At 38.4% G+C, this 17,136-nt stretch overlaps 1 protein-coding gene across 4 annotated transcripts in view; it reads right to left on the bottom strand.

Annotated features, from left to right (window-relative positions):
- Positions 1-17,136, bottom strand: part of LOC126299109 (uncharacterized) — a 372,168-nt gene that overhangs the window by 156,179 nt on the left and 198,853 nt on the right. For all 4 annotated transcript variants that reach the window (XM_049990789.1, XM_049990790.1, XM_049990787.1 and 1 more), the window contains 2 exons: positions 9,646-9,795; positions 1,284-1,428 (listed from right to left, as the gene is read on the bottom strand). In XM_049990789.1, coding sequence (XP_049846746.1) covers positions 1,284-1,428; positions 9,646-9,783 — 283 coding nt within the window. In that variant the 5' untranslated portion in view covers positions 9,784-9,795. The remainder of the gene's footprint in view (positions 1-1,283; positions 1,429-9,645; positions 9,796-17,136) is intronic.

Here is a 17,136-nt window from a genome sequence, read left to right as displayed (position 1 = left end):
ATTACAATCAAAAGTATACCAGCATCAGATTGTTCAAGTTGAAGTATAATAGGGGACAAAGCTCAGGGTCATGTGACACTTCTCAGTTAATAGGATCACACTTAGATAATACACATTTTCCATGTGCAATGGTTCAACAAGATGTTTTGCTTTCTGTCATTAGATACCGTTTAATCAGCATTCTGGCTATCTCACTTAACTTGTAATACTCTGTCTTCCTTGTAAGACTCTCACTGTTGATTCAATCAGAAGCCTTGGATAGATGACAAAAGTTTTCAGGATTCCAATACAAGACATTCTTCTATTAATGGATTATTAAAATAGGCTGATAAATGAGAATATTACTTGTTTAGTTGATACACCCTGCTGGTAACCAACAGGACTTTAATTTAGTGAGTTGTAGTTTTTGAAGTGTTTCCCTAAAATTTTATGAATTGGTTTTTCTGAATTTTAAAAAAGCATGTTAGAAGGCAGACTGGGTGGTACACAGTCATCTATTTAACAAATATGTTTGATAGAAGCATACTAATGTCTATTTATGATAATTCCTTATTGCAATGAATTGTGAAAAATACAACACAGTATCTCATTTATAGTATAGTAACACTACACAAGAATTTTAATGGCTATTTCATTCACTCCAGAGAGTTGACTGCCATTCTTGCATTCATCTTGGGCAAATAACCTCTGATGTGACTAACTCAAAATCTCACAATTTCAGACAGTACCTCTTGTGATGTAAGTTTACAAAGAATTTTCTCCCCATTTTCACTTCTGGTTTCAGTTCTTTCCTTTCTCTCAGAAGAAACTTGATTAGAAGGTGTTAGATCATTATATTCTTACAAAGTGGTCTATACAAAACATTTAATCTTTTGGTGTCTACAACTATCTGATCTGACATTAACCATTTTAGAGTCTCCAACCTTGGAGAGAAGAGTACCATATGACACACTTCCACCAATTTTACTTCCTTGTAGATTCATATGTTCCTCTGCATTTCTGAAATTCATTATTTATGGCTTAAGCTATTTCTACACACTTTTGAAAGAAACATGCATTTTACTTCTCAAGAAGGAACAAGACTGCACGCAGTTCATATCTAAAAAAAATAAAAATTAAAAAAAAATTTAAAAAAATGTTGCTTTGGTATTACTAACTTATGATGTCCAAACATTATGTTGAAGATAATAATTTCATGAGGCTAGAGATAGTTGGTAAAGTTATTTTCTTTTAGAAAGTGGTGCTGGTTATTTTAAAAACTGACTCCTGGTACTAATTCTTACCTGCTCTGAGTATTGCGATATATGAGATTGTGTACTCAAGACAGCGATCCATTAAAATTCCCACAACAGTGTTCTTTTTCACTCCCATATGACGTAGTCTTACAGATAGAAAATAAGTTAATCTGTCAAGTTCTTCATATGTGATCTGTAATAATCATAAACTACATTTTAATTAATGTTTAAAGTGAGTTTTATTTTTTAATGGGCTGATGAGAAAGATAACTGAATTGAGGATATTATATCTCAAGCAGACTTAGAATATATTGTTCCTGAAACTATTCATACATCTTTAAAACATGACAGTATGGAGCTGCATGTTAATTTTCTCATAACTCATGTAAGGTATTAGTCATTTAATTGTTCATCATAAAGATTTTATGTTTCCTTTGCTGTCTTATGAACACATCATAAATACAGAACATGGCCTTCTCGTATGTCAATGCTGCTGTAGCACAGAGTTTTTGATTTGAAATGACAGGGAACGTGTGACTGACATGATGAGGGTCAAACAGTAGTACAAAAGGAAGTAAATGTGAGGAAGCTGACCGTTTGCTACATTCACTATCCCTATTTATCCCTTCTTCTCTCGCAAACCCAGGCACTGTTCCACCCACACCTCCATATTATCTCTTTACATATGCATATCAGTATATTATCATTTACTGTGTACGGTAATTTTTCATATACACTTTGTTGCAAAAAGAAAATGAAGCACACAGAATGGGAGGAGGAAACAAAATGGAGTTTCATAGGTTGAGAGGATATGTGACGCTATTGCAGTGATTACAAAATTGAGCCAAACTGACAAAGAACTTTGTTGTATAGGCTCACTTATCAGAACGACATTGCTCCCCCTCTGGCCTGGATGCATGTACTGATTCCACTGAGAAGGGTTTCATAAAGCTGTTATATCCTCTCTTGCTGCAAGCTGGACCACAACTGTTCCAATTGGTCCTTGATATCCTGCGTACTGACACTGGGATGGAGTCCATGTCTGAACTTGTCTCACACATTTTGTGGGGGACAGATTTGGGGATCTTGCTGCCTACAGGAGTTCCTCAACATCGTTCAGTCAGTTCATAGAGATATGTGCCATATGTGAACTAGCATTGTCCTGTTGAAACATGGCATCATGATACTGTCACATGAAACGTTAAATATGAGGACACAGGATGACTGCGATGTACCATTGTGACATCAGGGAATGCTCAATCACTACTAGCAAAGACCAGAAGTCATAAACAATGGCTCCTCACAGTATGATGTCTATCAAAAACATTGAAAGAATGGGAATTTTGCTCAGGTTGCCACCACACTCGTTGATGACTGTCACCTAGGATAGGGCAGAACTGCAATTCATCGCTGAATACAATGTGACACCATTTGTCAGCAGTCCATACTTCACAGTAACAGCACCACTCCAAACACAGCAATTTGTGTTGTAGTGTTAACAGCAGGTCTCATGTGGGACGGTAATTCCCTACTCAGGCTGCTGCTGGTCTCAGACCAATGGTTGCAGGATGACACAGAATGCTGCAGGGACTCAATTACTCGCTCTTGGATGGCAGGTACAGGTTTGAAGATATTACAGCATGTTTGGTGCACAACATGATCCTCCCTTGTGTTAGTCAGTTGTGGTCAAGCAACACTTTGAAGATAAGTAAGGCTGCTCTCACACTTCTGTGCAGTCCAGCATTGGACCACTGTCACATCTAGATGCCCCACAAACCTAGATACTGTGTAATTTGACCATCTGGCCAAATGGAGACACATAATGTGCACTCCTTTCAAACTCTGTCGGGTGCTGACAACACTGTCTTACTTCAGTATGCAGAATCTCCACATCATTCACAGTGATCATTCGACATCTGACATGGTTGACACCTCCTGGTAACTAAACATGAACAATGTGGCCACTCTGGTGGCCACTCTACCTGTCTCTGAGAACTGCAAGTGGATATTCATCTCTGAAAGCATGTACCAATGATGTTTTGTTGAATGGTTTGCATGCTGACACATGTTGATGGCCCAGCATTGAAATCTGCAGCAGTTTGCAGAAGGGTTGCACTTCTGTCATGTTGAATGATTCGCTTCAGTCGCCACTGGTCCCATTCTTCCAGAATCTTTTTCCAGCTACAGCGTTGTTGGAGATTTCATGCTTCACCAGATTCCTGACATTCATGGTACACTCGTGAAATGGGAAAATACCCACTTCATCGCTACGTCTTAGATGCTGTGTCCCATCTCTCATGTGGTGACTATAACGCCACAATCAAACTCACTTAAATCTTGATAACTTGCCATTGCAGCAGCAATAACTGATCTAACAACTGCACCAGACACTTGTCTTATATAGGCGTTGCCGACTGCAGCACCATATTCTGCCTGTTTACAAACAACTGTATTTGAATATGCATGCTTATACCAGTTTCTTTACCGAGCGAGGTGGCGGCTCAGTGGTTAGCACACTGGACTCGCATTCGGGAGGACGACGGTTCAATCCCGTCTCCCGCCATCCTGATTTAGGTTTTCCGTGATTTCCCTAAATCGTTTCAGGCAAATGCCAGGATGGTTCCTTTGAAAGGGCATGGCCGATTTCCTTCCCAATCCTTCCCTAACACGAGCTTGCACTCCATCTCTAATGACCTCGTTGTCGACGGGATCTTAAAGACTAACTACCACCACCACCACCACCAGTTTCTTTGGCACTTCAGTGTCTATAGTCAATTCAATTTAGGACATCTTCAGTAGTTATCCAATGCACTCTTATAATTTTCAGCATTCTTTTGTAGCATCTAATTTTAGAAGCTTCTCCACTCTTTTTATCTGTAGTGTTTATCGACTGCATTTCACATTTGTAGAAGGCTCTATTTCAGACTAATACTTCTAGAAATGAGGTTGTAATACTTAAATGTATATTAGAAGTTAAAATATTTCTCTTTTTCAGAAACAATATTCTTGCTATTGTCAGTCTGCATTTTGTGGCTATCTTTTCTATTTCTGCCACTGTCTATTTTGCTACACAAATAGCAAAAAACATCTGCTATGCTTACTGTCTCATTTTTTAATCTAATTCTCTCAGCACCACCAGATTTAGTTAGATTATAATCTGTTAGTCTTGTTTTATATATATTGACATCCATTTTAGAACATTTTTCAAAACCGTATTTTTTTCATCAAAAACCTCAAAGTTTTTATTTCTTTTCCCTGAACTTTAATCCACTTCTAAAATTTCTCTTTGGTTTCCTTTACTGCTTGTTCAATGTACAAACTAAATATCAAAAGGGACCGGCTATTACTGCTTCCGTTCCATGTCTTTTGACTCTCATACCTGCAGTTTGGTATCTGTAAAAATTGTAGATAACCCTTGTTTTGTTGAGGTGTGTTTTCCAGTCAATATTGTTAGAAATTCTCTCTAAATCTAAAAGTACTACAAATGGAGATTTGCCTCTCTTCATCTACCTACTGAGATAAGTCAAGCAGGCAGTATACTCTTGCATTTTCATACATTTCTCCAAAATCCAAATTGATCTTCCCTGTGGTAGTCAGTTTCTATTCTTCTCTAAATTCTTCATGCCAGTATTTTGTAACTATGATTTATTAAACTGATGGCTCAGTAATAGCCACACTTGTCAGTACCTGTCTTCTTTGGAACTAAGATGATAACATTATTCTTGAAGTCTGAGGCTGTTTCCCTTATACCATATACTGTATGTTTGAATGCCAGATGAATAGTTTTGACATCATTGTTCTCCCAAGGATCTCAAAAGTTCTGAGGGAATGTCATCTACTCCAGGCACCTTGTTGCAATTTAGGTCCTTCAGTGCTCTGCTAAATTCTTCTCATCGTATTATGTCTCCCATCTTACATTCATATAATCTATCTTACTTTTCCACAATATTGCCTTAAAGTTTGTTTCCTTTCTGTAGCAATTCTATATATTTCTTCCACTTTTCAGCCTTCACTTCTTTGCTTATTACTGGCTTACCATATGAGTTCTTGCTATTCATGCAGTTGTTTCTTTTACCCCCAAAGGTTCGTTTGATTTCCTGCAGGCAGTATCTACTTTTTCCTTGGTTGCGCTTGCTTCCTCAGCTTTTGATTCCCCCTCTAGACTTTCCTGCTTTGCCATTTTACACTTATTGTCATCTCCTTTTAAGATGTCTCTATTCCATTTCACCTGATTCATTTGCTGTTTTTTTTTCACCTTTTGTTAATTAAATTCAATATCTCATGCATTATACAAGGATTTCTATTGCATGTGTCTTTTTGTCTATTTGGTGCTCAGCCATCTTCACTATTTCATTTCTAAAAGCTACTCATTCATTTTCTATTTTATTTATTCCTTCAGTTTAAACCAGTCGCTAGATAATACACCCTTAGAAACTCTGAACAACCATTGAATCTTTCAGTTTATCTAGGTCTCATCTCTTAAATACTTCTGCCATTTCTTCCTTCCTTCCTTCCTTCCTTCCTTCCTTCCTTGTTGTGGGGGTCCTTCAACTGTTGCCACATTTCACATCTCTGTTACCAAATACCTCGATCTCACCATTCATCTTCATGCTCTTCCATTCCTCTTCTCTCCATCACTTCTTGGATACCACTTAGCCATGGTCTTCCTCTTCTTCTCCTTCCCAGAGATTGCCATGAAATTACTGTCTTGGGCCTTTCATCTTCAACCCTACTTTTGACATGCCCAAACTATCCTAGCTGTCTTTCTTCTATTTTATCCATAATACTATAAAGAGCCTGTGTCCTTTCTCTTATTTCCTCATTTCTTATGTGGTCAAGTCCGGAAATTTTACAGTTGCATTTCATGTGGTCCATTTCTAACACTAAGTCTTTTTTCATTTCTTTTTGTGAATTTCAATAGGCTGTTACTGGTTCCATAATGGATTTGTAAAAATGAATTTTAACTTTTAAACTCATTTTTGAGAACTGAAGCACAAGGTTTAATTTTTGGCTAGCCACCCTACCCTGCATGATTCACTGTTAGATATCTCTGTCACATCTTCCATCATGTGATAGGATACTACACAGATACCTAAACTCTTTAACACTTCAATAAGATGTCTGACAATGTCCAGGTTATTCCCTCTTTTTTGCAACATCTATCTTCTCAAAATTAATTTTCAACCCCCACTTTTTATACTCTTCCAACAACTTCCTGAACATGTAAGATATACCCTCTTCATCACTTGCTGCAATGATCTGGTCATCAGCATAGAAAAGTATCTACATATACTGGTTCCCTACTTCAATCCCCATGCCCATGCACTTTCTATACAACAGATTCAGTGCACATACATCAAGAGTGGGGAAGACAGACAGCATCCTTGCTTCAGTCTTTTAGTTATTCTGAAGGACTGTCTAGAAATTTCTTTCCCTATTTTAATGACACGTTCTGCCAACTTGTAGAAGTTTATGATGCTTCTTACATAAAGTTTTGGCAGTTCCCCTGAACATAGCACCTCAAACAATAGCTTTAGTGCCACTGTGTCATATTCTTTCTCAAGATCTATGAAAACCAAATGACTGCTTAGATTCCTTGCAAATCTCTTCTCCATGATCTATCTTAGGGTAAAGATGATATCTGTTCATGGCATGTCTCCTCTGAAGCCACTTTGTTCTTATGCTTCATTTACAAACTTTTCCATTCTTAATTTCAAATTCCTCCCTTACAGCCTGATAATTGTACTTTTGACACTTATGCCACAATAACTACTACATATTTTCTTACTTCCTTTTCTTTGTATGGGGCTTAAACATGTTAGGTTCCACTCTGCTGGAATTTCCTACCCATCCCACATACATTTATTAAACAACTTCTTAGATAGTCATACAGAATGGTTGGGTCACACCTCACTAATTCTATAGGTACAGTTCCAGGCCCTGGTGATTTCTCAATTTTTGTATTATTTGTTATTAATAACAGTTCACCCATATCTCTATTTTCACATTCACTATTGGACCTACTCCTATGTTATTCATAGTAAATTTTGCGTTGATAACTCTGTACTTGCTGGAGCAGATGTCCTGCTCTTCCTGCCACCACACTTCACTAATTCCCACTATATCCAATTTCAGCCTGACCACTTCTCTTTTCAGTCAGTCTAGCCTACCTGCACGATTAAGAACTTAAGTTTCCACACACTGACCCAAAGAATGACAATTTATTTTTTTAATGACAACCTCCACCTAAGTAGTCTACACTGAACTACTGGGATTTTTTACCTCCAGACTATTTTGCCCAAAAGGATGTGATCATTATTAAACCATGCAGGAGAACTACATGTCCTTAGGAAATATAACAGGTGTAGTTTCACCTTGCTTTCAGATATCTGCTATATGAACATAATAACATGTTGGCTAGTGTTACAAGGCTATATCAAGACTGTTGCCATCAACTACTGAATAGGCTTCAGGAATCCTATTTAAGTCTAGGCTCTCCATAGATATCGCTCTGATCTGGTTGCACCTATGGTACAGGTATTTGTATACTGAGCTATCTAAGAAACTCCACTGCTGATATGTCTATGGTTTGTGCAGGGACAAAGCTACTGTCAAAACAAAAAGATGCTGAATTTTAAGTAATACCTTATTCAAAAGCTTTGAAATAGTAAGTTGAAACCATATGTGGCCTACAACATATGCAGGTTTTGACAATGCAGCTTGCAGATACTAAAATGCTGTCTTGGGCTATGTTATGCACATCGGAAGGCACAGCCACATTAGGTATTTGTGGGTACCACAGCCACACTCAGTGGTGTCCCAAGGCTGTCGCAACCCAGGGCGACAATCTGAAACCTGTCTACTGTGGACTACACAGGCTCTAGCTTTTTATGGACATGTGCCAACACCCCCAGCATCTGCACACAGTGAGTACATTATCTATCCATATTTACAGTAACAAGAAAGAAAGTATTAACCTAAACAATGTCACAGCTACCAAAGACTGCAGGGAGACACCTATAAAAAGATATCACACTAAAAGTCTGTGGCAGTGCTTGGAGAATTTAGCAACACTATTGAAATTTCAAACTACAGAGAATGAAATTGTGAAAACAAACTTTGTCACAGCATCTTTTAGATGGTGATGAAAACTAAACTTTTTGACAAAAGCAAAAACACACACACTGACTACTGTGCCACACTGTACACAGATGGGCAATCAAGTGAGAATAACTTCATTCAGCTCTATCATGTTCAAACTGAACAAAAACAGCTCTAACTTCCTTATTAATAATGTAAATAATTCCAACTTTTCACGCAGTTCAAGTGATTCTTCCTTTGTACAATCATTTAAGAGTCTATTTTCTTTTCTTTTACTTGTATAGTGGATTGCATGTCAAAGCAACAAGATATCTTTGGGCTATTGTTGAAGAAAGGGTGTGGGCTATTCAAGACCCTTTGATAGTTACAGAACATGTATGGGTATGACCCCACTGAAAAGAGCAATGCACATGGGTGATTGTAGAAATTAATAGAATATGTAATCACCAACACGAACTGCCTAGTGGATGAGTTTATTAGTACAGGTAGACTTGTCAAATCCCAATGTGAAATGAATCATTATCACTATGTTAAGTAGCAATGTTGTGTAGAAGAAGAATCATTTAAACTAGGTATAGCACTGGAACAATGAACATCAGTTATCCAAGAGGTAGTGCAATGAGTAATTTCATGTAACCACATATAAAGGATAGACAAGCTACAGCTAGTATGAGCAGTATTTTTACTGGCATAAAATCTTTAGTTTTGCAAGTTGCTATCCATTCAGGGTATAGCTAAGCTACATTTTATGGCCACTCAATTTCTCTTTCAGTCTGATAAACCAGTATAATCACTATTTGAAACCCAGCTGTATCATGCCATGTTATTCAAAATATGAGCAGAGATAAACTTTTAAATTTCGACTCATGGGCAAATAAATTGTTCTTGAGAAATTAACAATAGGATTAATGACAAAAAAACTGGTCCTTTGATGTACTGTTGTGCAAAATTTGCATTGAGATTTTTGGAAATTTAATGCACTACAGCTGGTCTGTAGTAAACAACTGGAATGAAATAACTGGGCAAGTACACATGATCATTTTATTATTATGTGTACAAGGGAGGCAACATGATACACTGAATGATCTTCAAAAGTATTGTTATTGTCTTCTGTGTGGTGCATAAACTGAACTAAGAAATCATTCTGCAAAGGAAATGTAGTACATTTTAGTAAGTGTATTACCGTATGTCGTGGAGAGAGACCATTTGTATTTTGCAGAGAAACTATTTTGCTAAAATCTGAAAATATGACTGACATAAAATATTCCTTTATATGAGATACTATTGCGCTACTTAGAAGACAGCTTACCTGTTGCCCATCATGAGTTACTACAGCTATGTTATGGGGAGTTAATCTGGCTTGTTTAATAAATATTTCATGCAGGCAGCCCTGCTTGTCATAACCATCCATGTTGATAGAGTATGAGGAAGGGGTGTACTGGGACATGTTGATATAGTTCTGTAAATAAACAAGTAGATAAAAATAGTAATATATACAACAGTCACACACAAGAATCATTAAAAAATTAAATATAATATGTCTGATCATAAATGTGAAATCCCCTAAGAACAACAACAAAATAAAGCTATACAATTAAAAATTTCCTAGACTAAATGTTATAATAATAACAATTATTCACTCTTTGATATATCTCAAATTGTAGGAAGACTTATCGCCTCCAGTTTGAAAGATGTTCAGTATGAGTGGTGACCATTTTTCAAAGGTTTGACTAGGATAATCGTAAATATTGTGGTCATCCATACCACAGTAATGTAGGAGACATCATTAAGGGGACCACACTGTGGTACAGGTAGAAAAAAAATCGACTTTCGGTTTTCATCATAATTCGATAGATTAGGGTTTTATTTAAGTACTCTGAAAAGGATTTTGCTGAAAAGTTTTTTTAAAGGCATTTAAAGAGCATTTTCCTACCACTTGTGTTTATGTGTGACGCCCACTTTTCTGTCACCCACTTTTCTGCATGTGTTTTAGATCTTTACATTGACAACATTGCACGTTAGGGATTCTTTTTTTTCTCTCTCTCTTTTGTTCCCGAGTGGTTTGGCTATCCTTGGAATGCAACGGTCGGTATTCTTTTGTTCTTTTGTTTCTGCTGTTTTTAAACAACACGCTTTCAAACACACGGTTAGTGTTGTTCAAGTGTGATTGCGAGTAGTTGTTATAGAAAACTTGCAAGTATACTATGGGCAGGCAATTAGGAGAAATAAAGAAAATCTGGAGGCAAGGAAGAGAGATGATTGGGCCATATTCTTCCATAAGTACTCTACTGATGATAAGCCATGTCATGGATTGTGTCCAACAGTAGAAAATTCGTGGTGCAAATACAATAGGGCTCAGGCAACTGGAGAATCTTATTCTCGACAGCATTCTCTTCCAGCTGCTGTTGTTACAGCAACTAAACCTAGTTTCAGAGACTTGGCTCATCCTAACCTTCTAAGGAAATGTCTGCATGGACATACACAGAACTCAAATGAATGTTTCAACAGCATAATTTGAAACCGCCTTCCTAAAACTGTATTTGTAGGCATGCATACAATGAAACTAGGAGTTCATGACTCTGTTATTACATTCAATTGTGGCAATATTGGAAAGTGTTGGGTACTGAAAAAGCTGGGAATTAATCCTGGTAATAATATGATCACTGGGCTGCAACACTGCGATAAAATGAGGGTAGCTGATGCACACAGGTCTGTCTCTAATATGGCCAAGAAAGCAAGACAAACATCCACGAAGGTGGAAAAGAAGCTGGAAGACCTGCTAGAGGCCAAAGAAGGGCCATCATATGCGGCAGGACAGTTTTAATTAACTGTAAATAAAAAATTTCAAAAGATTTTTCTTTAAAGTCGATTTCCCACAAGCTAAAATTTTCAGTAAATATGACCCATTATATCAGAAACTATCATAGATAAATGTATGAAATTTTCAAGAACTCTGCATAACATAAAAAGCCACCTCTGGTACTACATTCATTAACATTCCCCCATTAGGAAGCTCACAAAAAAAAAAAAATTCTGCAGAAAAAGCTTAATATTGTTTACTAATAAATTTTAAAAAGTATTTCTCAAAAACTATAAAATGGATAAACTAGATTTTAGTACAGTTGACTCTGTTAGCATCACGTAACATACAGTAAAAATATTAAGGTCCTGCATCAAATTTTTTTTCAGACATGGGTCAAATACTTGCCTAAATCAACGTGGGTTAGATAGGCAGGGTGTGTTCCCCTTAAAGGCGCTGAGTGGGAAAAATGGCATTAAATTCAGTTCTTAAACATTACTGGTTTTTCCCTTATTAGCGAGTGAAATCACACCAATAAGAGAAAATTGCGTAAATTCTGAATTTAATGTCCAAGGTAGAGTATTACAATTAGTTTGTGCTGCGTCGATACTTTAGTGATTTATCGAAAATTTGCAGGTGGCACAGATAACGTAATGTGTCTAAAATGGACAGTGTTGACCAATGTCTGGTAGAACAGTGTCGCTTTTGACGCGATAATTGTTTTCCCTCCACGGCCGTTTCTACCATTAGGCAAGGCTATGCGGCTGCCTAGGGCGGCAAAATTTTAGTGGCGGCAAAGGGAAGAAAAAATTAATTTCAAATCAAACAGCGAAAAGATCAGGCAAATGAGGTGAAAAAATGAAAAAGTGGAAAAATTAAAACACCAAATTGTTGTCAAAACCATACAGAACAGTTTCTCAATAAATCTTTGATGAAAGTGAACGTATTGCTTCTACATATCTCAAAACTAAAAGAGCCGCTAGATAGTACGAAACGGCAACAAACATGACCTTGATTCATCTCTGTCTTGCGCTTGAGCGGGGCAATTGCGCTGCCATCATGTTGCGATTTGATACCATGCCTCCCTCAGTGCTTTTTTATGCAGACCATTTGTCAAGCGTCTGATGTATTGAGTGCTTCTGTTGATATTTTTAGTTCTACTATTATTTCCTGTAGATAATGTATCACGTATTCACAAGCTAGGTTTTGTATTTCTCTCTCAACATACCTGAAAGTAAAAGGTAAGCGCAGCTGATCATACCTGTACATAAAAATGAGTTGGTATCTGTCTGTAAAGCCTAGTTTACACCACGACATTGGGTTGCGCCTCTCGTTGCATGGAACGAGTTGCACGCAAGTGATTTCATACATGACTGTAGACGCGGCGACACCAGTATACACTTCAGTTTCGTCGTTTTGTGGGTCCCTGATACCCGTGTGAAATGAAAGTTTTGGCAGCTGCACTTCGAACGAGTTGTAATGGAGTTAAATCTAATTGTGTGGAATCGCTAACAAGAAAAAAATAAGAAATGTGTTTCGATTCGTGACTGGATGACGGAAAGATGTCAGCTGGGTTGCTCAGTTTACTTGCTGAAATAATTTATAAAAGAAGATCCAAGAAATTCTTTTAATTATTTTAGAATGTCACCAGAACTGTTCACGTTTCTTCTAAATAGAGTTAATTATGTGATAAGGAATAAAGGTACTGTAATGCATGAAGCACTGTAGCTAGAACTGAAATTACATATCATATTGTGTGCATTACAATCGAGAACACTTGGCATGCTATAAGATATGGTTTTAGTTGCTGATGACGCTATTTCATTAACACCAATACAGTAATTATTAACATTAACAGTAATTCTTATTAACATTAGCTACAATAATTATTCGAAGCAGGCCACATTAAGAAGAGAATCGTTTGCAAACTACTCTCTTGAAGATAGATCTGTACAATGGCAATACTTCAAAATTCTAACATATGTGAATGGGGAGCACTACAGTGACGTTTTAAATAGATGAATACTGAATAAAGAATGCAGCTTCTTGGATTTGTATAGCCTTCCCTCCTGTCAACAATATTCCTTATAAAGAGTTGGCCAACTCGAACGATGGGATTTTAGTCTTGCACACAAGAGCATTGCCACAGCTAGAATTACACTTGCTTGTATTTTTCTGAATTCGGTTGTGTATGTGCTCCTAACTCAATAAATTTTGTCCTGCACCTCAGATATTTTCAAACCATCTACATTATGATGATACATGACGGTCTCAGCGGCAGCAATATGTTGCTTATTTTTGTAATCAACATCACTGAAATCCCACAAACACCTATGCAAAGCATAGATATCCAAAAAGCGAACATTATTCTCCGTTCCCCACTTCGTATTTCAGTTTGTCTACACTCTACGAACACACATAACCTTAAAACTCATACAACTAGTGTCGCCAAAGTTGGAAGACGCCGAAAGTGTTTAGTTTCACCAACGAGTTGCGCAAACGCGCGTCGTGCATGAGCAGTGACTGGTGGTGCAGTTGCCTGCAACCTAGTGTCGTCGTGTAAACTAGGCTTAAGTCTGAGCGTCCGAGACTCGCAACACGAGAAAAGAGCTACATTGTCTTTTCTCAAACAAATTAGCTGTCGTCTTCTTAAAATTTGACGTATAAGAAAAAATAACCAGGAAGTGAGTGTCATGACTTGTATATTCTAGAAAATGTGTGCCTTGTGCTTGCAAACTGATGTCTTATTATAACTAACCCATTAATGCATACGACAGTTTGTATGCTGCATATTGCACGTTGCTGACAGTTGTATTTACACAAGTGAAGTGTAGAAGGACATTTTCTGCTTTAAAGCATTTAGAGATTAGGCTTCGTGCACTGTTAAGGCAAGAATTCTTAGAAGCATTCGTGATCTTGGATATTGGAACAGACATTATTAATAACATGGACGTTTTGTTTCATGATAAAGTTACAAATGAGTGGTCCACTTCATCCAAAAGTTTGATGAAGTTGTCGACTGATTAGCCAAGTTTCAGTACAATTCGACAGGTGCGATAACATCATAGAAACGAGTTCTGCATTGTTGAGGACTTTCGTTGTCCTCAATCAATTTTAAAGGAACTGAGGACAATGCATGAAAATTGGGGACTGTCCACAGAAAATGAGGGCATATGTTTACCTTAGGTTAAGATTAAAAGCATAATAGGAGGTCTGCATTGTAGTGACGTTAGATGTTGGTGGTGGTGGACAGGGGAGAGGTATCGGAGAGACGGATGTTAAAACCCATAGCAACGCCCCTGTTCCCCTCAACAAATTTTCACTTATTATTAGCCTTTACTTAGTTGCAGATTTGAAGCGTACTACATTTTCAGCAAATAAATTTATAAGATGAACATTCTGTACCACTGAAATTCGATTACCAACGGTATCTGGTTCGATTCAAAGTGCTGTAGTGCATGTTGCTATAACTGATATTGCAAACTTACGTTTTGTTTTCCATCGCGGATTTTAGTTTTTATCTGCTTGGGTCTCACTATTTTACACAAGTCCAGCGATTTTAATTTAGTTAATTAATGTTTCGAGACACGGAACTGGTTGTGATTCTTGAAGTTTTCCCGGCGGACATAATGTTCCATCATCTTTCGGGTGTGCACTCGGGACCGCGGAACTGGTTGACTGTCACATGAGCACAGTTGGGAGTAGAGTTCACAGCTGCTCAACATTGGTGCAGTAAGTGAGTGTGCTGAGCAAAGTACCCGAAAAATTTATCCAAAGCAACTTGTAGGAAGAGCAAGCATACAGATATCACATCGAAAAAGTAGAGTTAGGTAAGTAATTTTTTTGATTGTTTTCAGGTAAATGTGTGCAGTCTGAGTACGTGCCACAATACCGTTGCCAAACGAAATGGTGCAGTCCACTGATAAAATGGAGTATCGTGCGGCAGTTATTTTTATGGATTTGAAGCGGAAAGACCTCGAAGATAAAAAGGCAACGATGCTGCAACAATTTATGCCAAGTAGATGGAAGTGTATGACAACAGTGCACCATCAACTAGGGATGGCGGTTATTGCTGAAACAACCAGTTTTAGGCTATATCGGTTTTTCCCACGCCACTTATCTGAGGGTGTAAACCGCTCAAAATAACCGATTTCTGACATAACCGATTTTCGGTTTTTATTCCCACAATTTTCTATAATGAACACAAAAATCGAACAAAGATTGAAACATTTTGACTCTCTCAGTTTCAAAATACATAGAATCAAAATATTAAATTAAATAGGCAAATAAAAGGAAACTAAGTCTTTCCACCATTCTCTGCTTTCCTCGAAATGTGATAACATGTAGAGGTCTTTCGGTGCGGAGTCTCACGTTCAACAAAGCGCCATGAACGGACTGCTCCGAAACACTTGCCCCAGCATTGTACTCTGTCGTGAGACGCGCGACAGACAGTCGCGTATCCTGCTGCACAGACCGGGCAATCCTCCGACTTCCACGTTGCCGTTCGACACCTTGACACCTACTCGTGGTTTCACCGCCGTTCAACCACTTTCTATAGATGCTTAAGAGAGCAACATGCGAACAGCTGACCAACTTCGCCCTTTCCGACATGTTTGTTCCCAGGCGCAGTGCCACAATCTGCCCTCAGTCAAAATCGACTATGTCAGTGGATTTTCCCATTTGTGGTCCGTATCACGGCTAGAATAGCTCCCCATCTGTCTCTGCTCTTCTTATACAGTATAAAAGGTGACCCGAAAGTCCGTTACAATTTGAAAATTCAGTAATTCACGGAATAATGTAGGTGGAGAGGCAAAAATTGACACACGTGCTTGAAACGACGTGGGGTTTTGTTGAAACAAAAAAGTGCACAAAATGACTAACAGATGGCGTTTCAGATACACAAGCAATAACTAGCTTATCGATTGACTTTTAGCAAAGGAGACGTTCTTTATAACAGATGCTCAACATGTAGGCTGGCATTCATCAGCAGTGCCTGTAGTGGATGGAGAATGTTGTGAATAGCACTGTATGGCGCGTCACTAGGTATGGCGAGAAATTGCCGTCGGACGTTGTCTTTTAGCATCCCTAACGAGGTGGGACAGTCGCGATAGACTTGCAGCTTCGGGCAACCCCACAACCAATAACCACATAGATTGAGGTCTTGACACCAGAGAGACCAAGCATGACGGAAATGGTGGCTCGGCACGCGGTCCTCACCAGCCGATGTGCGTAAGAGAGCTTCCACACGAGTAGCAATACGGGGCAGAGCGCCATCCTGCGTAAAAGTCATACCTTATAGCGGGCATTTATCAACCAGGATAGGGACGATGCGATTCTGTAACATATCGACGTACCTCGCACCCATCGCGATTCTCATGTGGCGCCATCTGTTGGCCGGGTTTTGCACTGGTGTTTTTGGTTTCAATTTGTGAATTAGTACATTTTTAAATGTTGATTGACTTTTTGGTCAACCTGTACTTTTCTTTCCACCTCACGTTTGCACATCGCCACCAGGAGGTAATAAATCCTGCGGTGAACAGCAGCCGTTACGTTTTCGCTCGTCAGTGTAGGTACATTGTTATATTTAATAGTGGTTGATAATTTAAGTAGCAGCCCCCCCCCCCCCCCACTTCGTTTTTTCCTCTCTTTCCCCCCTTTCCTTTCCCGTCATATGTCCAGGTCCCCCCCCCCCCCCGCTCCCCCCCCCCCCCCCCCCATCTGTGATATATTTGTGCCAATTTTTTAGTGCAGTGTTTAAATGAATGTTCAGTGTCGTTCGTCTTTCCAGTGTTGCGAACAGAAACCATGCTGTTGCTGGGTGTAAAATTTTATATGTCTTGCGAACCGAAACCAGACTGTCGCCGTGTGTTTTTTATTGTCTGCCTATTCTTTTATCTGTCTGCTTCATCTGTATTTTATTAGCATCATCAACCCTTTGTTCTATGTTTTAAGTTCCACGAAATACCGCCATTTTACCATTTAAGTCACCGATTTTATCTC

Source organism: Schistocerca gregaria, chromosome X (genome assembly GCF_023897955.1).
Source record: "Schistocerca gregaria isolate iqSchGreg1 chromosome X, iqSchGreg1.2, whole genome shotgun sequence".
Classification (NCBI taxonomy): Eukaryota; Metazoa; Arthropoda; class Insecta; order Orthoptera; family Acrididae; genus Schistocerca; species Schistocerca gregaria.
This window is presented reverse-complemented; position numbering and strand designations above follow the sequence as displayed.